The sequence below is a fragment of the Fistularia commersonii genome, chromosome 7 (assembly GCF_037954325.1).
Source record: "Fistularia commersonii isolate RoL2024-O1a breed Wild chromosome 7, RoL_Fcom_v1.0, whole genome shotgun sequence".
NCBI classification, from domain to species: domain Eukaryota; kingdom Metazoa; phylum Chordata; class Actinopteri; order Syngnathiformes; family Fistulariidae; genus Fistularia; species Fistularia commersonii.
In genome coordinates this window covers 3,154,129-3,175,559 of record NC_141290.1, presented here as the reverse complement: position 1 = coordinate 3,175,559, position 21,431 = coordinate 3,154,129, and the positions used below count along the sequence as shown (strand labels likewise).

Below are 21,431 nucleotides of genomic sequence, written 5' to 3'. Positions count from 1 at the left end.
AAACTTCTCCGGAGGCCTATGACCTCTCGGCGCCGTTGCGTCACCGGGTTTTTTTGGCAGACCCACAAAACAAAACAAACGCGCTACGCCTGAAAGGAAAGTCAGGGAAGTGCTGTGGAGTACACACACACACACACACACACACACACATTGGTTTCTGGCACTGCTCCCCAGCATTATGTCTTATGTAAATTCGGGTAAATAATGCACGATGCCGCCGCACGCTGGATCTTGTGCGAGAGCCCACGGGCTCCTGGAGCCTCGCTGGTCCCGCTCAGCCTCTCTGATTTTAAGAAGAAAAAAAATAAAAAACAGAATCCGCGGCCGACTCGGAGACAACGGGGAACACGTCCGAAAAAGGACCGAGATCCATCTAAATCTTGCAAAATGGCCGACTGCGACAATGAATCGAAGGGGTTCTGATGAAAAAACTTTGAGTCGTTGTTATTTGGAAAACATGGGGCTACACCTCCCGCCGCAGCAAAGTGGCAAATGCTTTATGCGGATAATGTTGGCTTGAGATTTCTTTTCATCTGAGTTTGTATTTTTTATAAGCGCAGTCAAATAAAACCTGGAGTGAACCGGGCCGAGTGTTTTCTACGCGTCTTTGTCGCCCTCTACTGGACGTTAGAGGTATCAAACTAACCAACATCGGTTTTAAAGTGAAAAAAAAAATTCAAAAAGTGAAATAGAAATAAAGCGTTGGACATTCGGTTTTGACTTTGTATAAAATTCTATACAAAAATCCAACTGGACGTAGAAAAAAAATCCCCCCGAATGACATCATTCTTGCATTTTGTCGTCTTGAGGGTAATGAGTGATGATGGATTTGACGTAAAACTTGTATTTAGGATGTTTTGAATAAAAGCAATGTTTTGTATGTAATAACAGACAGGCAGAGTGGATGGTGAAAACACACTCACAAACACCGTGTCCAATTTTCTTGGAAATTAAAATGTAACAACTGCATCACAATTTGAAAAGATCCATCTGGTTGTGCATTAAAAAAAAATATCCTCTGGAAACTCTCACTCTCTCTCTCTCTCTCACACACACACACACGTTTTTCACACACAAAATATGTCTTTTCCTTTCAGTTTTTCCCTCAGGTGTCACCACAGAAAATCAACCTCCTCCATCGAACTCTATTCAGAAATTAATTTCCATTTATTTTTCTTGTCTAGTTTCCTTATTCTTATTCAAAGCTGCTTCTTTAAGATCTCAGCGGGACGGATTATTTTCAATGTTTTTATATTTATATTATATTTATATTTACACCTCTGGGTGCAATACCGTATTTGGCCACTAGAGGGCAGCAGAATGCAGCCTTAACTGTTGTTCGTTGTTATTCCCTGACACACAGATAAATAGATAGATAGATAGATAGATAGATAGATAGATAGATAGATAGATAGATAGATAGATAGATAGATAGATAGATAGATAGATAGATAGATAGATAGATAGATAGATAGATGTCAGCATAGGAATAAACATGTACAGAATGAAATGGATATTTTATATATAGAGAATGTGATGTGGGTGTTATATATACAGAATTACATGGATATTACATACATATATAGATTGATTGATATGCAGAGCATGAGACTGATAGAATATATAGAATGTGATCATATTATATTATATATATATCGAATGGGATGGATGGATATGTATTGAGATGGGTGTTATACATAGAAAATGAGACAATTTATATAAATATACATACAATGAGATATTATGTAGCGTGGATGTTATGAAAACCGAATGAGATAGATATAATATATATATATATATCTATACATACTTACATATATGAGATGAATATCATATATATAGAATGATATGGGAATTACATTTACAGAATAAGAGGGATATCATATATATATATATATATATATATATGGGATGAGATGGATGTGCTACATAAAGAATGAGATGTCATGTTATTATATAAAATGAGATAAAATAGAGAAAATAGAGAATGAGACAGATGTTATACATTGAGAATGAGCTGGAAATGATATATATAGATGGATGTAAAATATAATACATTTTTCAGGAATGAGTCTGGTGTTTATATATATATATATATATATATATACAAAGAATGATATGGCTTTTCTATAAGTAGTATGAGTGTGTTGTTGTCCAGGAATGAGGGGGTTATGAAGAGTATAAATACAGTCCACACCCTGGCTTCACTGGAATGAGAAGCTGAAACGTTGTGGTTAACTTGTGCCCCCCCCAACACACACACGCACACACACACACACACACACTCCCATTTCCCCTGTCTGATTCATCGCATTATCAGAATATCACAAGATTATTTCTGTTTACTCTCGACTAATTACAGCCAACCACACCCACCCGCCCCCACACACAGTCACACACACACACACACACACACACACACACACATACAAGGTTACAATTTTTTTTGCACTCCAACAAAATTGGCAATAATTTGCCAATAGATAGGTAGATAGGATCATCTTTAAGACATTTTCCAATTTTCCAATCCACTCCAATCTCATTCCTTCCGATGGGAATTAATCAACATTTTCTGTATTTTTTTTTGGTCGTTGTCGCCATGGTTACTAGAAATGTTCTTGAAAGCCTGAGATGGGGGACGTCTGCAAACGTTCCTCCTCTTTCCCGTTTTCTAATTTCTCGAGCCAAATCCACTTCCGTTTCAATCCAACAGAGGGAATTTAAAAAAAAAATATTTTTTTTTTTTTGGGTGACTTTCGTTTCCATGGCTACAACAGTCACGCTCTACCTCTGCCATTGCAATTGAATTGCGTGATGTGATATATTTACAAAGCATACATGGATGTGTGTGTATGTGTTCGGGTGCATGCAAAGCAACAACACACACACACACACACACACACAAACACACACACACACAGATACACGTTGCCAGTTCAAAAAAAAAAACCCATAATAATCCCATGGTTGTGAGCATGGCTGCAGGTGACACAGGGGAGGGTCAGATGATGGTTGGTGGTCCGGCTGTTGTGTGTTTGATGCAGACACAATATCTGCTGCAGGGTTGCATCATCAGCTAATTGCGACCCCGGAGATACTCCTCCGCTGCCAGACAACCGCACGTGCTCGTGTGTGTGTGTGTGTGTGTGTGTGTGTGTGTGTGTGTGTGAGCCCACTGATTCTGATGCTTGCGCCGTTAATGGTGCAGCCATCGCCGCCGTGGCTGATGATGCTGCTGCTGCTGCTGCTGCTGCTGCAATCACCTGCAATCCTTTCAACGCCCTCGCCGCTCCCGCCGGTTGCCTGGAGACGGGCGTCGCCGAGGCCGCGGCTGGCGATGGCGGGAGCCGGCGAGGAGGTGAGAGACAGGAGACACAAAGGCAAACGAATGAGCGGGGAAGCGACTGCTCCTTTGTTAACGGCCAAAAGACTCTCAGGATTGTTTAGTCTTCCAGTACGATGTAATCAGATTACTATTGTTTACAGCAACTACACGGCAGTGATCCTTCATACAGGGAGTACTTGGATTACAATCTGTGAAATCAACAAATTTGCCTTTTTGTGATTGTCGCTCTATTTATTTTATTTCGTCATTCATTCAGTTCCTCCAGTTCCAATCATTTCTTATCCAGACTGTTTATCAGGGTCACGGGGTCAAATATTCACTGATTCATCCACGTCTGGGCAATTTCGGGTGCATGTTTTTAAGCGCGGGAGGAAGCTTGTGTCTTTTTATTTTAAAACCCTAAAGTGGAATATGCTCTTCCCTATTCTGTGCGTTTGTTTCATCTGACGAAAACCGGCAAATGTTTTACCATGAAAAGCTTTAAATAAGTCTTTCAAAAAGGTGTAAAATTCACATTTTGAGCCTTTTTGGACAAATTGGCTAATAGATTTCCTCCCTCAGGTGAGTCATGTCATCATTCTGTGTTTTTTTAACCCCCCGTCTTACGATGATCTTACAGCACCGAGACATTCGGCCCTCTGGGAAATTACCTGCTTACCCGTGTGTGTGACAACCATTATATAAGGAAGTATAATCTTTAATCCTTATCCTGAGATTAATTTTTGGTTTGAAAGGGTGTTTCTACGGTGATAGCAGCGTCTGATGAAAACTGACAAACGCTGCATGGGGTAATGAATAATTAGTGCGAATGATTTTGTGAAACTTATACATTGGCTGACGATGTAGCAGAAAAGCAGTCAATATTTTTAAAAAAATGTAGATAGGATTTCATACCCGGAGGTGTTCTTGCTTCCCGGTTTCTCTCTGGGCTTCGACGCTTTCGAACGCTTCCCTGGGAACCAGGAGGGAGTGTTTCAAACTGGGTGAACAGTCAAACCGGTTTCCAACCGGCTCTACATTCACTTCAGCATCTTTTAAATCTTCCTTAAGGCTGTGTGTGTGTGTGTGTGTGTGTGTGTGTGTTTGTGTGTGTGTGTGAGCAGTGCAGGGTTTCTGCTGCTTCGCTTCCATATTTGTTTTAAACGATACTTTCCGACACCTGAAAACGGAAAAACAAAGTCTGGACAAAGTCTGTTTATTTTGACAAAGCACCTCGTGAGACGTTAAAAACACACACACGCACACACATGTCTAATTGTCACCATGAGAAGCCAGTCAGTCGCCGCTGTTTACATTAACTGCATTAAATACAACAACGATGGCGAAAAGCGGACCGCCAACGGAGTCAGCGCAGCGTTGGAGCCATGAAAAGAAAAAAGACAAAAATGAAATAACATCCAAAAAGGCGGCACAAAAAGGAGTCCTCCTGAACTGGTTCGGTTCCAGTCCGAGTCAACTGGTCTGGTGACATCGCCGCTTGGATTCATCACACACGTCAAAGCACGGAGGAACGACTAAGAAGCGTTGGAAGGGGGGGGGAGTGTGAGTTACATTGCTCGGTCAGTGTGTAAGGCTTGTAAAAAAACAACATTCCACATATAAATAAGACAAAGTGTCAGCCAGTGCAACACACGCAGCGAAAAACCATCTGAGGTACAAGGCTGTTGACGCCGAGGAAATTAAAAACTCGGATTAAATAAAATAAATCACTGTTGCATTGCAACCAATCACGACTGTGAATCCGGAGAGGAAGTAAGAACCTTGGGTTTGGGTGCCGATGCTCAGTCCAGCCGGGGTCTGGCCTAACAAACCACGCGTGCGCACAAAAACGCGGTGGGTCGCCAGCTCCTGCGGCCCGTCCTGGCCGGCAGCAGGAGCTCGTGCTTTTCGTTAAGTCAGTTTAAGCGTTGAGGAGTCGCATCACTTTATGCGTTTGTCTGCAGGCGGAGTCAGAGTGCCGCCGCTCCGCTGATGGAAATTCACTCGGTGAGCTCTTTCAATGTTCAGCTTCCTGACAAGTGATTCATTTCAGGGATTCAGAAATTGTTTAATACCCACGTTCATTTTTCTGAAACGTTGTGATGTTTCTTTTATGCTTTTGAAAAAGGAGGGAATGTCAAATATAGTCTAATAGAATCCGGAAAAAAGATTCCAAACTGTCGATGAGGTTGGACAGTCGTGAAAACAAAAGGGGTTTGACAGGAGTTGTGATTTTCCCGCTCAACATATAAACCCATGGGTGTGAATGTTCATGTTGACGTGCACGTCGAGCCCTCGCGACACCACAAGACCTTTTTGTGCGCACGTACTTTCAGCCCAGGCCCAGGTTGGCCCGGACCGCCTGCCTGTGTGCCGGGTCCAGGCAGCGGCCCACCGTCCCCTCGGCGTCCTGGATCCGCCGCCGGAAGCGATCTCGGTCTCGTGCCATTTGTTCCCAGGGTCCCTTGCGAGACGCGGCTCGAGCGAAGGGCCACGTGCGCATGGTGTGGACGTGGACGACGAGAGAGAACCGCACCTGGAGGCGACAAGAATAAAAAGCATGAGGACCGATCCGAGTCTCCGACGGAGGCGGCGGCTATTTTTTTCCGGCCTTGTTTTTTTCTTTTTCAGAACCTGATGCAACAACCAGACAACGTTTTCACGGATGCGGCAACACTGCCGCAACCGCACATGGAAGTCGAACTCTCTGCTGACCCTCCGAGGTCACGTGACCGGCTTCGTCATGGTGACTGATTCTGTTGCTAAGCGACAGCACACAACACGGCCCTCTGCACGGGCGAACGTCCCCGACCGGGGGAGAAAGTCCACCCTTGTCTCAAATCTGTAACCACCGCAGTGCTCAAGAATGTCTCTGCCGACGTCGACGCAAAGCCGGGTCCGTCCGTCCGCTGTGCTTCTATGTCGCCCCCTCGGAATTCACCCGATTGTTTCAAAAGTGTGTCAGCTCGATGTTAAAAGAACAAGTTAAAAACTTGGGGCGTGCGAAATTAATCAAATGAAACAACCTGACTGAAAATACAACAATAAGAAGAACTGATCAGAAGAACCAAACAATAAGAGGAGTTAGTTTGGTTTCAAGATGTTTGTCGCCGCATAGCTTGAGGTTTTGAAACTGTCTCTCGAATCAAAGTAAAATTCCCCTGCCTTAAATTTGTTTGTCACACATGAAGGGGCTGCTTTCAGAGGACTTTCAATAACTCATAGATGGAAAACCCACTTGAATTTGCACAATGTGGATCATTTTCCACAATGTGCAAATTCAAATTCACACTTTTCCCTTCAGGTCGTCTCAGGGAATCAACTCTCTCCATCGAACCCTATTCTCTGTATCCTCCTCACACACCAACTCTCTTCATATCCTCTCTCACTACGTCCATAAATTTTCTTTGGTCTTCCTCAAGACCTCCAATTCCAGCATCCATCTACCAATACATTCACTACATGACCCAACCATCTCAGTCTGGCTTCTCTGACCTTCTCTCCAAAACATCGAAGATGATCAATGGAGTTTAAAACTAATAATCTCTATGGATAATGTAATACACCCAGACTCCATGAAGGTATTTACCTTTTTCTTGCTGCTGGTGGTGTCGGTGGTCTCCTTCCTCTCGTCTGCAGGTGACTGAGCGGCCTGCTGGGGTTTCTTCCACGCCAACCGCGTTACCTTTCGATGCGAGTGACGTTTGATCTTCCTGTCGGGCAGGACGGGCTTGGGACGTCTGGGATTTCGGGGCGTCTTGGAACACGTGTCGGGCGGGCGCGCGGGCCCCCCGGAGCCGCGTAGGCAGGCCTGGAAGTTGAGAGGGTGGTAGGGGTCGTCCAGGTGGCAGAGGGAATTCCACAGCCGCTCGTCTTCGTCGTCGTCGAATGAAAAGGAGGAGCGGCTCTCCCGGTCCTCGCCGTCGAGGTCGGACTCGGAGGATCGGGGTTTGCCGCTGTCGGTGCAGGCGGTGAAGCACATGGGGTTGTAGGGGTCGTCGGGGCAGCTGAAAAGCTCCAGGAGCCTGTCGCTCTCCTCCTCGTCGAAGTCGGCGCCGGAACAGTCCGAGCTCGTCCAGCTGATCTCGCTGTCGGAGCGTCTGACCGGGGCGGTCGGGCCGTGCCGCTCCGCCGCGGCGCCGGCGTCCTTCGCTTCGCTTTTACCCTTGCCCGTGTTCGCGTTGGTCGAAGTGCAGGCGGAGAAGAAAAAGGGGTTGTAAGGATCGCTGGATCTGGACAGCGACTCCCACAGAGCCTTGCTTTCTTCGCTGTCGAACTCAGCGACACCCTGGTCTTCCTCGTTGCTCCACTGAGAGCTCCTCTCCTCCTCGGACGTGTCCTGCCAGAAGACTTTCTCCCGACCGAACACCTTTTCGCCCCCCATCTGACGGCCGTCGCTCGAACCCGACAAGAAGATGTTCCAGTCGCCGGGGAAACCCACGTTCCAGCTCGACTCCAGGAAGATGCCTTCGTCTTTACCGGCGCTTCTGGAGACAAAGTCGTCCACCAGTCCGCAGCAGAGGTCGTCGCTGCGCAGGCTGGACAGGATGGCTTCGGCCGGGGACTTCCCGCCGAACGGGTCCACCACTTCGGCGCAGAAATTCGAGAGGGGAGTCGAATCGCCCACCATGACGCCGCTGTTGCCGTCGAACAGGGAGGAGAAGATGAAGGAGTCGGAGGGGTTGGTGGAGGTATTCATGTGCTGGAGGCCCGTCTCGTCCGTTATTCTCAGGTGGAACTCGAACCTGAACTGCTGGAAAACTGCGGGAGAAGCGGGGATCAAAGAGTGAAGCCAGATTCCACCTTTTACAGGCTTTGGAGATATCGACGTGCGAGACGAGCAGACGTAAAGCAAAAGAATCGGCTGTGAAAAATAAACCAGGACACACAATTCAAAAATATCTTAGTTCATATTCGGACTTCCATGTCGGTTTCGGAAAGGGGAAGCTTTCATATGGGGAAGCTTTCATATGTGACCGGGAGACGTGCTCTGTGATATCATGACTAAGCATCACGCAGGTCCAACTCATGACACTCTTATGACCATGTGGAATTATAAGCGTGTCCACAGCATTTATGTATTTCCCTCCATTGACGGTGACATCATCACCCAGTGTTCTGTAGGAGCAGGCTGTGTGTGAGAGCTTACGGTAGCGCCAGGCTAGCCCTTTGGTATGCCTCCGCCAGCAAACTATTCTGAGGGATATCCCATGATGCGCTTCTCAATCCTTCCATCTTTTCTGCACAAACAACTGCGGCATCTCGCCAGGTGTCCGCTATAGTTATATCTGTTACGAGTGTTACAGCTATTTTTGTGTCGTTTCAGCTATCGGGATGTAGCTGTAAATGCTACTGTTTGCAACCACAACACTGATCCATCTCAGTCACATTCTCTCTGTCATTATTTCTCTTTTCCTACCCAAACAGGTCGAGGCAGCAGGCCGCCCACAATGATCTGGAATTTATCCATGGTTTCTGCGCCAGCAAAAAGCAATCGCTTCCTCTCAAAAAGCTGTCAAGTAACTTGACAACTTTTGTGTGAAAAATGATAAAATCTTGACTTGACAGTGAGCTCACAGCTCACAGGCAATTTAACAGACATGACCTTTCACCTATTTCACAACTAACGAGAGGCTTTTGTTTATAAAACATTTGCAAACTCCCTTTTTTCTTACCAGCGAATATTTTAGTTTAAAATTAAAATGTAAATTGCGTTTGACGTTTCATCACATGTGACGTCACAACCACGAAACAGGATTGCGTAAAAATGAGACTTGATTTCAAAACAAACAAAGCTGTAAAAATTATGTTTCGGGTACGAAGCATTGCCACACCCAAGATGTCCTAATAATTAACTTCCTTATTTTATCCGTATATTTACTTTAATTGGCTCTTATTTGTTGTTGTTGGAACAGGGAGAAAAACAAATAGTGACATTTACGTGACATTTACGAGTCGGGTCCCTGAACGCACCACGGCGCTCAAACTTATCGGGCGATCGCTTTACATTGACACAAAGCCGGGCGGTAGGGGTCGTCTTACCGGATAGAAAGGTGTAATAAATGACGTGAACCAGAAGCCGAAGCTGTTCCCACACCACGGCGAGTAACTGTCTGGTCCAAGGCAGAAGCGCCATCCCGCCGTTGCCGAATCTCTCCATGGCCGCTCGCTGGCAGCTCGTCCACGAACGTTCCACGGGGGCCATTTTCTCCGCTTTCATTTTTTTTCCCTCCTTGCTTCTCCTCTTCACGTATTGTAGTACTCCTCGTCGAAAACCAGCAGAATTCGGGTGTTTGTCGAATAACAGTCGTCGCGCTGTCGCGTCATTCTCCGGCGTTTACGTGCCATTATTTTTTCTATCTTTCTCGTCAAAAGCTCTCTTCCAGTCTCTCCATTTTATCCGTTTTAGTCATTGTTGTGAGCCGTTGTAAGAGTGAGTGCACGACGATTGCGACAGAGGTTAATATTAGTGTCGGGCGTGACGTCACCACGGGCTGTGATTGGACAAGACAACTGTCACTCAACGTTTAGTCTCCGCCCCGCGGTGACGTAGCGAGACGTGTGTAGAAAAGACATGTCATCTCCATTCTGGGAAATCCGAAGGAATTCCCACGTCAGTTCACAATACGACCAAAAACACGGTGAAAAGTGAATATAACCAAAACGAAGGGACTGTTTAAGCCTTCCTTAAATCATTTTCACTTTCAGTCAGAGGTCCTTTCGAAGTAAATACAATAAGTACATACTTCTATCAATAGAGGGTGAAAAAACTTTAAAGCTGATTATGGAAAATTTCTTTGGTTTCTGTGCCAAAACTAGTCCGTAACTAATTTTGCCACAATTGCATATTTATACTTTACAAGGTGCCCCAAGGGGGGTTAATTCATCACAATCACTGTGTTGAAGTGACATAGTCAAAGATGTTTGGTAATATAATCTCACTTGGCCTTGTTAATACAAACATTCCCTTATCACTGGCTGACACAACAGCAGTAGTAAAAACAATGGACACATCAGCCAAAGGTCTTGCGAGATGCTATTTTTTTTTTTACTCCTCGAACACCTTTTGTAAAAGTTTTCCCAAACATCTACAGATCTACAGTCTCATGCCATTACAAAAACAAAGACAAGGAAAGTTTCCAATTACAATCGGTTTTATTTATTCAAAAAGTTGGGGTTTATGCCACCAGAGCAGAAGCTGTAGAGGACTCACTGTAAACAAAGAGGGGAGAATGGACCGTTAGCAACTGAAATCTCAAAGTTACTACCTATTTGCCAAAGTTAATAGTCTCAGTTTTCTATGTTCAAGCCACAGATGAACTTTGAAAAAAAGGTTTCATTAGGCTTGTTAGTCTAGCGTACTGTGCGAGGGAGACTGACAGAAGTGGCACCAGCTAGCCACTCTGCTAATTTACCTCCACGTTTTCTCTAGCACAAAAGAAATATCACAACTCTTAAAATCAAGAGCAGGACAATGAGTTGTGCGCCCCTGGGAAAACAAGATAATCATAGTAATAAAAATACTTAATGGGTCCCCATAGAGGAAATTCATTAAAAATGAGTGTCAGAAGTGGGATGTAGCATTTCAAAGTTTTGACCACACCAAAGTCATTGTGATTATAGCATCACCCCATGTAAAACTACAACCAACTTTTTGAATGCGGACGGGACCGATACGTACTACTTCCAGTTGGGGGCCAGTACTCTCTTGGTCTTGTAGTAGCGGGCCAGCCTGTGGATCCTGCTCTCGATGAGAATCAGGCGGAACTTGGCGTCCTTGTCCTGCACGCAAGGAGTGCCGTAAAGGAGTTAGTGGGGAAGACACTGAACTGTCAGATCGTGACACATGTGATGCAAGTATCATACCTGATACATGTTTCTGTAGTTTTAAACTTACAAGTTGTCTTTGTATCATTCAAGAGGGGAGTGTGTTGATAAACATTTTAAACGCGCTGTACCTTTCTGTTCCTCTCCAGATGCTTCCTGACCGCCACTGCCTTCTTGATCAGGTGGTAGAGATCCTCAGGCAGGTCAGGGGCCAGGCCCTTGGACTTGAGGATCCTCAGGATCTTGTTGCCGGTAACAAAACGCACCTGGGCAACACCATGGGAGTCCCTCAAAATAACACCTAGACAGGGTCACAAAGTTGGCCTTTATCAATAAAAGGTTGGAAACAAGAAAACACTTAATCATTGTATAAGACTTAATGGGCATCCACCTTAAAACTCCTCAGAGTTTAGTAGTTGTTTCTTTCTATAGGGTTTACTGGTATTGACTGCAGGAAGTGGTTTCATTATTTGCCTCAAAATCGGAAATACTGTATGAAAATTGTATGGTCCCAGTTGCTCCACACAGAAAGAAACAAATTAAATAAAATATAAAAGTGATGTATGAGCATTGACTTGCCAACACAAAACAGGCCTCTGATTTGACATCCCTGACCTAAACACCGTTTCTGGTTCCAATATGGAGACGTCAAAAGTAACATTTTGAAATAATACTTTGGGGAGTAAATACTTTGAAAAACTAACAGAAAAATAACCCTGCCCTGACACTTTGTTCATTCAGATCCATAAGACATGCACGTGATGTTGCCACAAAATAAATTATGCTCTGAAAAAGAGCAAATGAGCAACATGTAAAAGTTGCGACCAGAACACATCGAGATTTAATAAAAAATACAAACAAAAAACAAACAAGTGACGCAAGAAGTCTTCTTCCAAAAGCCCACATATCGGCCCAGAACACAAGTTCCGTGATAACAAGAAAGCGAAAAAGGGGCGCGGCAAGTTTGGTTTCCAAGCACGTTACAAGTTGTAAATAAATGCCAACTGCTTATCAACTTGGTTGAGGTAGTTTCCCTTCTGTACAATCTATAGGTAAGTTACCAAACAGCTCATTTCAAACTTGAGAAAAGGGGTTTGTATTTTTCTTTTCTATTTATATAATATTTGTGTTTCAAACAACTACTGTACTACATGAAATACATGCCGTAACAGCTAAAATTGTTAAGTTGTCCATCGGATGACACTGCTTAAATCTTACAAATTATCTTCAGGAAAGCAAGATTTTAAGCCACAATGCTGAATTGTCAGGCTGCAAGCTGATTAAAAAAACAGTATATCTGCGACTGCGAGTAGTAGTCAGTTTTGAACTTGACATTACAGGTTTATATAGCTCCCTATTGCTCGGTGAGAACATACCCTGTTTGTGTTGTCAGGGGCTCATGGATGACTATACAACCCTTTTACAGAAAATTGCGACACTGTCATATTAAGCTCAAATTACAAAGGCGGCAGAGGAAAACATCCTAAAATAGCCTTTTACTCAAGGCAGATTGGGGAAAAGGGAGCCTGACTTTCAGCAGTACAACACAAAAATTCTGATTATTTTTTCTGAACCGAGAACTATGGAACTATGCAGTCATTATTTTCATTTAATTATCAACAGTCGCTGAATGAGTTGAAAGTTTCTAAAACTCCTTAGATTTGTGTGTAGAGGACATGATAAATAGAGTACCATCAGAGACCCTTCCCCTCCAAAATCCTGAAAGGTTCTCATTTTACGAGCGTGCCAATGGGAGGGCATGTTCTGAATTGTTAGAAAGCCCACTTTGATTCTGTTAATTTCAGAAATGCTGAAATGATAGTTAAGTGGATATTTGGCGGTGGGTTCTCATAGATCCCGAACTCCCCGTGGTTATTCCAACACATCACACCTGTTTTCAGTGTGAAGAAGCTATTTTTTGCTTTTTTATGCACGAGGGGCAAGATGGGTTTTTCACTTTTCTCCATGTGGCATTCACCTGTTTTCTTTGGTTTGTCTGTGAGTGGATGACAGGTGAGTTTCATGTCAAATTTGAATGCTAACCTTATGTGTATGTGAAATGCTTATGCATGGCCCGATACAAGTTATACTGTTGATTAAGGAGAATCAGCAGACTGCATGCTGCCCATGAGCCCCCTGTCAAGGACTTGTTATGATTCCTATAATGTTGATGTTTAGTAAAATAACATCTGTTAATATCCTGTGTATATATAATGTATAAGATTATACTAATAAATCCATTTCATAGGGAACATCTGTATCCCTAGTGGTCTTTAACAGGAACACCAACCCCGTGCCATGCCACTTTATACTACCTAATTCCTGGAGAAAACTACTTTCCTGTGTGTTTTCTTGCAACAACTACATTTTTGATGAACAGTCATCACAAATCCAGCTGGTGTCTTAAATCAGGAGGACAAACCGAGCAAAGTCATTAGGTGTCACTGGACAAGTGCTGCAGGAACAGCCTTCTACCAGCAAGCATATTCGATTGTGTTATTGCACCTACTGAAAGAGTCATGCACACATGGACGAGACCTAATCGTGCTGTCTTGGTCCACTTACCGATCTGAGAGGGGGTCAGGCCCTTTTTGGCCAATTTGAAGATCTGCTCTTTGACGTCGTCGGACGTGAGTTTCAGCCACTATAGGGACAGGAATTTGTTAAGACTCCTTCACATCAGTTTGGAACGTGTTAAACGTTACTGAATTAACTTACGGTTGGAACACTACGCCTGTAAGGCAAAGCCGACTGGGACAAGCCCTTTCTGTAAGAGAACATAGAATTAGAAAACGATAAAGTGTCAAAAAACAAAATACTGCCCTGACAACGCCAGAGATGCGGAAGATCGAAGCAGTTTTTTGCTTACAGGCGGCTTGGGCTAACAGCTAGCGTTAGCTGATATGTAGGGAAAGGTTGACGCTCATTGTCAAACTCAAAGTGGCCCAGCTCACGATCTATTGAATTCAAATTAATTTTAAGGAAACGAGTTTTAAGAGTTAGCTTTATCCCAAAGATTATCGTCGGGGCTTGAAGCGGTTTTTTAACGGCAGAGAACCGCGGTCAGCTAGGGCTGCGGCGGCTGGCGCTAGCGAGCTAGCTAGCCCGAAAAGGAAGCCGATCCGAAGGGTGCCATCATCTACTTCTTTTTTGGCATTTAGATGAAACTCAGTCTTAAAAATATCTCCTGTTGCTTCGGTTATCGTTTAGATTCTATATTTTGTCTCTCATATCGACATGTTGTGTCGAAATTACGACTTTTATCCCAAAAAGGTCCGCTTACCCGGGAGCGTGCATGCGACCCATGATGGCGGTGAAGGAAGAGAGGCCGCACACGCGACAGAAAATGGTATTTTGCGCCTGCGCCGGAAGTGACGCAATGACGTAAGCGAATCTGTTTTAGACGTCGGGCTCTGCCGGAACTCTTCGGGATTGCAGAAATTGTCTGGATTTTATTTTATTGACTTTCTTTCCGTCTGCAATTCGAAAATAAAATCAATAATAATTAATCAAAATTATTTCATTTAATGTTTTTATAATCGCAAACTTCACCCGTGTGTTTCTAGTGGGAAATTAAACTTACCAAAACTAAAACGCAAACAAAAAAAACAGTCAGGTCTCTGTTCATTCACTTAATTTTCTATAAATTTTTAATTTTATATCTTAATGTCTCCTGACCGGCTATTTATTATTGTTTTTAATGCCACTGCTTTTTTTCTTCTTCCAGATTTATCATACGTGATAAGACAGACTTTATTGATCCCATGATAGGGAAATTCAATTGTCACAGCAGCATTACAGGGTAAAAAAAACGTGCAAATAGTAATAATAGGAACCGGATGCAAATAAACAGAGACTATGTACAATATATGCAAATTGATACAAAAGATAAAAAGAAATAAAAGAAAGGCCTTGTGCAGGGAATGGTTAAGAAGTAATGGGTGAAGAGCAAGAGAGGTGGTTAGAAAAAATGAAACAATAGAAAGGTGTCCTACAGAATGTAACTATAATAGAAATGTTACACGGATAAGAGTTGGGGTAGTGCAAAAAATATTTTTGCAGCGGATGGAATGTAGAATATGCAGTACCATTCCTTCTTGCAGCATAGATGTAGCAGCATTAAAAGAAACCGTATTCAGTTGCTCTTTATTATTCACTCAATTTATTCATCACGATGCCGCTTATCCTGCATTCAGGGTCGCAGGCTGACATTGGGCGAGAAGGGGGCTCTGCAACAATTGATTTTTAAAACACCATTAGCACGCATCCAGGGAAGACAGAGAATCCGAAAACAATGCTATGTGTTAAATAAACCGAAACCTGAAACAAAGATTCAAAATATACTAGGTTGGCATGTGGGACGCTTTCTGTGTAGCTTGCATGTTCTCTCAGGGTTCTCAGGCTTCGGCTGACCCGAACAGTCAGTAAACTCAGAACTTTTGCTTTTGAATAGACAGCGATGAAACGTATCGTCAAAACAAGCAGTAATAACCTAATTTTACTAGTAAAATGGTTCAATCTCCGGTTGCTCTCGGCGACGCCATCGATGATGTGTGTGAATGGTGTTGACTGAAAACAAGACAAAATTATTATTTGTTCCAAAAACATTTAATTTGCTTGAGGAGAGAAGGATTACAGTACACACTGATCCATTCGTGTTACAGGTCACCAATTAAGAATAAATAACTGGCCATGTTAATACAAACTCTGTTTGCGCTCTTTGTACAGAAACTAAAAGAGTGGATCAAGTCAGTGATATTTATAGTGAGTGCTGCTCGTAGATCATTGTCTCGAAGAATATCTGTTCTTAAAAACACACTTTAAGATTTTTTTTTTAATGAAACATTAACAACCTTATAGTTAGCTAGCAGAGAGGAGAAGCAGCTAATTTCGCTCAGGTTCTTGTTCCCTTTTTTTTTTTCCCCCCCGAAGACAATAGTTGCCTTTGCCGATGCACGTTTTACTCTGCATGAAATTCCCTCGACGTTCAGAATTTTATCTTTGTTCTTTCCGCCTGGATCTGGACGTCGCTGGCAGTGTTCCTTTCCCCCCCCGGCCCACCACTCCAGGTGTTAGACACCCACCAGCAGAAATTTAAAAGCCTGAAACGTGTGGTGGTGATGGTGGGGGTTTAAAACCACCGAAAAGGCAACGAAGTGACTCGAGCGGCTGCGACCTCTTCATCAGGAGCGCTGACGAGAGCGTGTTTCGAAGCTTATGATACAAATTCCCCTAACGGTGTGCTGTGTTAAGAGTCAAGTAATACCACGAGGAGAAAGAGAGAGAGACCTGGTAGTGTCCGTTAAGTGGAATCCCACTATTTTGTATATATATATATATATATATATTAAAAAAACAAAAATAAATCTCAGGGTGCTAGTCGGCCACCGGACCTGAGATAGCTTTACAGAATATCTTTATTACTTTTTTTAATAATAAGCTCATATCACATTGTTAATAAAATATGTCTCGCATAAGGCCAAGTTGAGCATTATAAAGAGATTGTGAGCACAAAAACGAAAAAAAGAAAGAAAAAAAGGCACCCTGGTGGGGGAGCCACTTGAACTGCCGTCCCTCTCGCTACTTTTTTGGCACGTTCCTCTGGAAGGGGGGTGGCGGGCGCTGAATCTACTCGAGAGAATTGTCAAGAGCGGGAATCCAATTTTTTTCTAGGATAGAAAAGTCCGTCTTTTAAAAAAAAAAAAAAAAATCTATCTATATGTACTCTTCTGGGAAAAAAAAAAAGAATAAAATAAAAAATACGCGAGCCGTTTTTTGGTCCTCGGATATCAAAATGTACAAAACGTCACGGCTCTCTGTTCGGGTCGGGGGATGGTTCGTGGCGAACGTGAACGAACGCGATTCTGTAGATATCGGGTGACGGCGCCGAGCGCTGTACTGCGTTTAATGGAAACTATCGGGGGGCGTGGGGGAACAGATGTCGCAGATTCTTCCAAAAGTAAATGTAAAAACGTTAAAGATTGTGGCGGAAGCGGGTGCGCGACTGAAGATCACCCCTTCTGGGATTTGATTGATGGAGACGGGGCAACGTTGAGAGGGAGGGGTCGGTTTCAAAGGCCGAAGTTATGAAGTTCGTGAAATCTGAGGTGAGCAGTATTTTCAAGTAAGGCCCCCCTCGCTGTGTGATGGGACCGCAGAGTCCGGGGCGGCGGGCTAGAAGTAGGGGACGGCCGTGAGCTTGTACCACTTAACCGTCTCCTTGCTGAGGTCAAAGTCTTTGAGCCTGAGCGTGATGCCGCCCAGGAAGTAGTTCTCACGCAGCGACTCGGCGCTGAGCACGCTCAGTTGCAGCTCGCGCAGGCCCAGGGTCTCCTTGCTGTAGCCGCTGTACACCAGCTGCGAAGGGGGAGGAAGAAGATGGGGTGAATAACCTGCGCGATGCGCTCGCGGGAAACACCATGGCGAGGGTTTCCCCTACCATCTCGTTGAAGGTGGGGTTCCTGGTCTTCCGGGAGGTCTTGGTCTTGCGCTTGGAGGTCTTGTGCGGATCGGGAAGCAGGTAGGTTTTCACGTAGGGGTTGGGGTCGGCGCCCTCTTCTGACACCTGGGGGGACGGAGAGGCGCAGAGTACCGAAGTGCAACGGGCGCTTTCGGGTGACGGTTTGCCGACGGGACGCCGAGGTTGCGTGCTTACCAGGTCCCTGATGTGCATCACCATGATGAACAGAGTGCTGTTCCTGTAGGAGATGGACAGCTTCACCTCTCCCTCCACCCGGCCTGACGTGGGACTCAGCGGCGGCTCTGCGACAGACCGACCACACAGGCTTTTTTAACGGGGGATGTTCCGCGCGACGCCCGAAATCGACCCTTGAGCGCCGGCGACGGCCCGCCGTGTTTACAGAAATCGGCGTTTCCAGTGACGACCGTCCAACGGATATAAACGTCGAGCCCAAAAAAAAAAAAAACATTTTCTTGGCGCCAACGAGAGAAAAGGGCTGACATCCACAAGTCGAATCGAGCCACGTGCGCTTTTCCCTGCAAAGAAAAGGACTGGCGTGGCGGCGGTAAGGAAGCATTGCAGAATTATTAGCATGATTATTATTACTGGTGACAAGGTGAATGGTTGGTTGTCTCTAAACTGTTGCTTCTCAATTATTTTCTGTCAACAAAGAATAACTTTGCTGAAGGTTCGGTTTGCTGAAATAGCTTTCACAAAGCGGGATGATTGTTAGCAATATTCGGCACGTTTTCGCTGAAAAAACTCAAGCGGCTTATCAGTGGAATAGGGGTGTGATGTGTTTAAGTGACAAATTAGTTTATTCATGCTGGCCGCTGCTAACTTTTTTTCGGAAAAGGTAAACACACCGGAAGAGTCTCTTGAGGGTTTGTTTACTGCACTTCATATTTCCTGCTGCACAGTAGGTGGCAGTGGCGCTCTCGTCAGAGTAGTTCGCAGAGTGTTAGCTCTATGGTGTTGTTTTTTTCTTTTTTCTTTTTTTTTTTTTTTTTTTTGTGCACCGAGCATGAGCATTACTGCTTCGAAAAAGCTGTGCACTGCAAAATGTGCTCATTGCAGCCGTTAATCCTGACTTCCTCATTTTGATCGAAAAAAAAAAAAAACCCCAACAAAAAAACAGCACAAATTATTTTATTCATTTGTGTTTTGTTGTGGTGCACACATTGTGCTCCTGAGTTGCTGATCAATATAAATCTATTATCATTCTTTGAATTTAGTTAATTTCATTTTTCAGGATCAAATGGCTCAACCGGTCAAAAACTGGTGATAGTTCTTTTTTTTTTTTTAATTTTCTTATTTCAGCCAATTGGTGCACTTAAAATCTTTTCTGTTCCAGACTAAAAAACAATGTTCATAAAGTCTTTGTTGCAAGCTGATCTATATTTAGTTTTTCTTTAATGTAATAAAGACACAAAGTTTTGCTGGGGTCTACATAGAGGGATTTTAAAGACTAACTATTGTATTTATAGTAAATGTTTTCTTCTTCCTGGGTGGGGCACAACTGTACTATACGGCAAAAATGAATGAGTGAGTGAATGGTTGTATGTCTCTTGCCAATGAGACACTGAATTGTTGAACGCTAACCAGGCTAGCGTCTTGCCCGCGGTCACTTCGGCACGCGGGCAGGACGAGGAGTACCACGGTCTCTTTTACGCTGCAGTATCTATTCGCTGCCAGGCGCTGGGAATACTAATAACGGCTGAAAAGCAAGAAAGGAGGGAGGGAGGGGGTCACCTGGGGCCTTGGGCGGGGTCTCCAATCCCTCCGTCTTGTCATCCCGTGCAATCGGATGAAAGAAGGTGTAGATCAGGTCACACTGGAAGGAAAGGCAGCGGGAGATTAGCGGTGGCCAGTGCAGATCAGTGCAGTTATTATCATACGGACTGATGTGTGTGTGTGTGTGTGTGTGTGTGTGTGTGTGTGTGTACCTGTGTGACCTCCGTGGAGCTCCTCATCAGGTTGTGGATGTAGTTGTTCAGCTCCAGCTTCCTTTTGGCAGCCACCTCTTTGATGTGGGTGCGGCCGAGCACCATTTTGTTTGGGAAGCTGGAGGCGGATATTGTCACATATATTAACATATTTTTGCCGTAATCACACACACACACACACTACGTTAAATAAAATGAAAAATAAAGAAACACTTTTATCGGGAGAAGCTTCGAGTATCTGAGCTTCACCTTTGAAAAGAAAAAAAAACACTTAAAAAGAGCTCAGGCACAGCATCGGTGACAAATTTCATTTTACATGGCTTATTTATTTTGCAGTGAATTCTTGATGACTTTTTATTTTTTTGAAATTAGATGAACTAATGAATCATTCTTAGATTAATGTTATTTGTCAAAGGCGTGTATTTCTGGGATTAAATAAAACCCACTGATCCTTATTGTTTCGTGAATTCCTGATTGGTTTGTCTCTACACGTGGCCCTGTGATTGGTCCAGGGCGAACCCCGCCTCTCAGTCGATAACAAACAGGATAGGCTCCGCCCCCTTATGACCCTGAATGTGATAAGTGGTGCAGATAATGAATGAAGTAGTAGGTTTTAAAATATCTCCCCGCCGATCAGATGGAAACGTAAAATCAGGAGGTTCGTGTCCGACCTGGGCAGCTTCCAGAGGGGGAAGAGGATGGTGAGTTTGTTGTGGAGCTCCTGGAACTCGTCGAAAGTGCGGAAGATGAACTGAGGCTCGTTGTGACCGTCCCTCAAGAGCCTCACCACGTACGTCTGCAAGGGCAGGAGAGACTTTTCTGTCGGTACCGGACAGAAACGAATATTCTGACACCGCCGGACAGACAAATCGGGCTCACATAGTGCTTGTCGGGGTTGTATCTCTTCTGGAAGGAGAAGATGGAGGCGTGGTGGATGCGGCCTTCCTGCTTCAGCGTGTAGGTCTTGGGGGAGAAAGAGAGAATGGGCTCGTCGTTCGCCGGCAGGCCTGAGAAACGCAGCTGGGCGAGGTTGTGGATGAAGAAGTTGAACTTGGTGGCCACGCTGCCCAGGCTGGACTCGATCAGCCTGCGGAAAGGAAAGCAGTCATTTCAAAGTTGACGCTTACGTTAAAAAAAAAAAAAAATCTCATTTCAAATTCCATTTGATAAACCCTGCAGTTTCCAGTGATGTTTTTCTTGATTTTACCGCCACCTTGTGGTCGATCTGAACATGACATGACGAAAACTAAACTGTGGGCATTCGGTTTCCTCATGTCCTTTACTTTCCTTGAGGTTTATAATTATATATAACAATAATAATAATAATAATCTTCTTTGTCGTCTTTTGGCTTTCCCCTTCAGGGGTCGCCACATCGAATCAACTTTCTCCATCTAACCCTATTCTCTGTATCTTCCTCTCTCACACCAACTACCTTCATATCCTCTCTCACTACGTCCATAAATCTTCTCTTTGGTCTTCCTCCAGACCTCTTGCCTGGCAGCTCCAATTCCAGCATCCGTCTACCAATATATTCTCTATCCCTTCTCTGTACATGACCAAACCATCTCAGTCTGGCTTCTCTGACCTTCTCTCCAAAACATCTAACATGTGCCGTTCCTCTGATAGACTCATTCCTGATCCTATCCATCCTGGTCACTTCCAAAGAGAACCTCAACATCTTCATCTCTGCAACCTCTAGTTCTGCCTGCTGTCTTTTGGTCATTGTAACAGTTTCTAGTCCATACATCATCGCTGGTCTCACCACTGTCTTGTACACCTTTCCTTTTATTCTGGCTGATAGTCTTCAATCTGACACTTTTCTCCACCCATTCCAACCTGCTTGGACCCGTCTCTTCACCTCTTTTCTACACT

General features: G+C 44.2%; 4 protein-coding genes and 1 non-coding gene across 7 annotated transcripts in view; all 5 read right to left on the bottom strand.

Moving 5' to 3' along the window:
• LOC147232374 (pleckstrin homology domain-containing family A member 7-like) overlaps positions 1-4,303 on the bottom strand; it is a 184,986-nt gene extending 180,683 nt beyond the window's left edge. Inside the window, exons 1-2 of one of the 2 annotated variants that reach the window (XM_086149182.1) lie at positions 4,241-4,303; positions 3,177-3,331 (exon numbers count right to left, since the gene is read on the bottom strand). The gene's annotated coding sequence lies outside the window, so the exon portion shown is untranslated. The remainder of the gene's footprint in view (positions 1-3,176; positions 3,332-4,240) is intronic. The other variant, XM_086149184.1, reaches the window with a different exon arrangement.
• A 222-nt stretch (positions 4,304-4,525) lies between these two features.
• LOC147232373 (uncharacterized) lies at positions 4,526-9,770 on the bottom strand. The gene is made up of 3 exons (XM_086149196.1): positions 9,368-9,770; positions 6,915-8,086; positions 4,526-5,861 (listed from the first exon to the last, which is right to left on the bottom strand). The coding sequence occupies exons 1-3, from the start codon at positions 9,543-9,545 to the stop codon at positions 5,658-5,660; spliced, it is 1,554 nt and encodes a 517-aa protein (XP_086005322.1). The 5' UTR covers positions 9,546-9,770; the 3' UTR covers positions 4,526-5,657.
• A 691-nt stretch (positions 9,771-10,461) lies between these two features.
• rps13 (ribosomal protein S13) lies at positions 10,462-14,495 on the bottom strand. The gene is made up of 6 exons (XM_086149151.1): positions 14,436-14,495; positions 13,871-13,919; positions 13,718-13,796; positions 11,284-11,453; positions 11,007-11,107; positions 10,462-10,537 (listed from the first exon to the last, which is right to left on the bottom strand). Exons 1-6 carry the CDS (start codon positions 14,456-14,458, stop codon positions 10,504-10,506), a joined length of 456 nt encoding a protein of 151 aa, XP_086005277.1. The 5' UTR covers positions 14,459-14,495; the 3' UTR covers positions 10,462-10,503.
• LOC147232372 (small nucleolar RNA SNORA19) lies at positions 10,685-10,812 on the bottom strand. Its single transcript, XR_015106441.1, has one exon. It is a non-coding gene; the product is annotated as a small nucleolar RNA SNORA19 (small nucleolar RNA).
• Positions 14,496-15,738: 1,243 nt separating the features above from the next.
• pik3c2a (phosphatidylinositol-4-phosphate 3-kinase, catalytic subunit type 2 alpha) overlaps positions 15,739-21,431 on the bottom strand; it is a 49,851-nt gene continuing 44,158 nt past the window's right edge. For both annotated transcript variants that reach the window (XM_086149146.1, XM_086149147.1), the window contains 7 exons: positions 20,438-20,645; positions 20,230-20,354; positions 19,559-19,676; positions 19,365-19,446; positions 17,808-17,914; positions 17,592-17,717; positions 15,739-17,509 (listed from right to left, as the gene is read on the bottom strand). In XM_086149146.1, the coding sequence (XP_086005272.1) occupies positions 17,327-17,509; positions 17,592-17,717; positions 17,808-17,914; positions 19,365-19,446; positions 19,559-19,676; positions 20,230-20,354; positions 20,438-20,645 (949 nt within the window). In that variant the 3' untranslated portion in view covers positions 15,739-17,326. The remainder of the gene's footprint in view (positions 17,510-17,591; positions 17,718-17,807; positions 17,915-19,364; positions 19,447-19,558; positions 19,677-20,229; positions 20,355-20,437; positions 20,646-21,431) is intronic.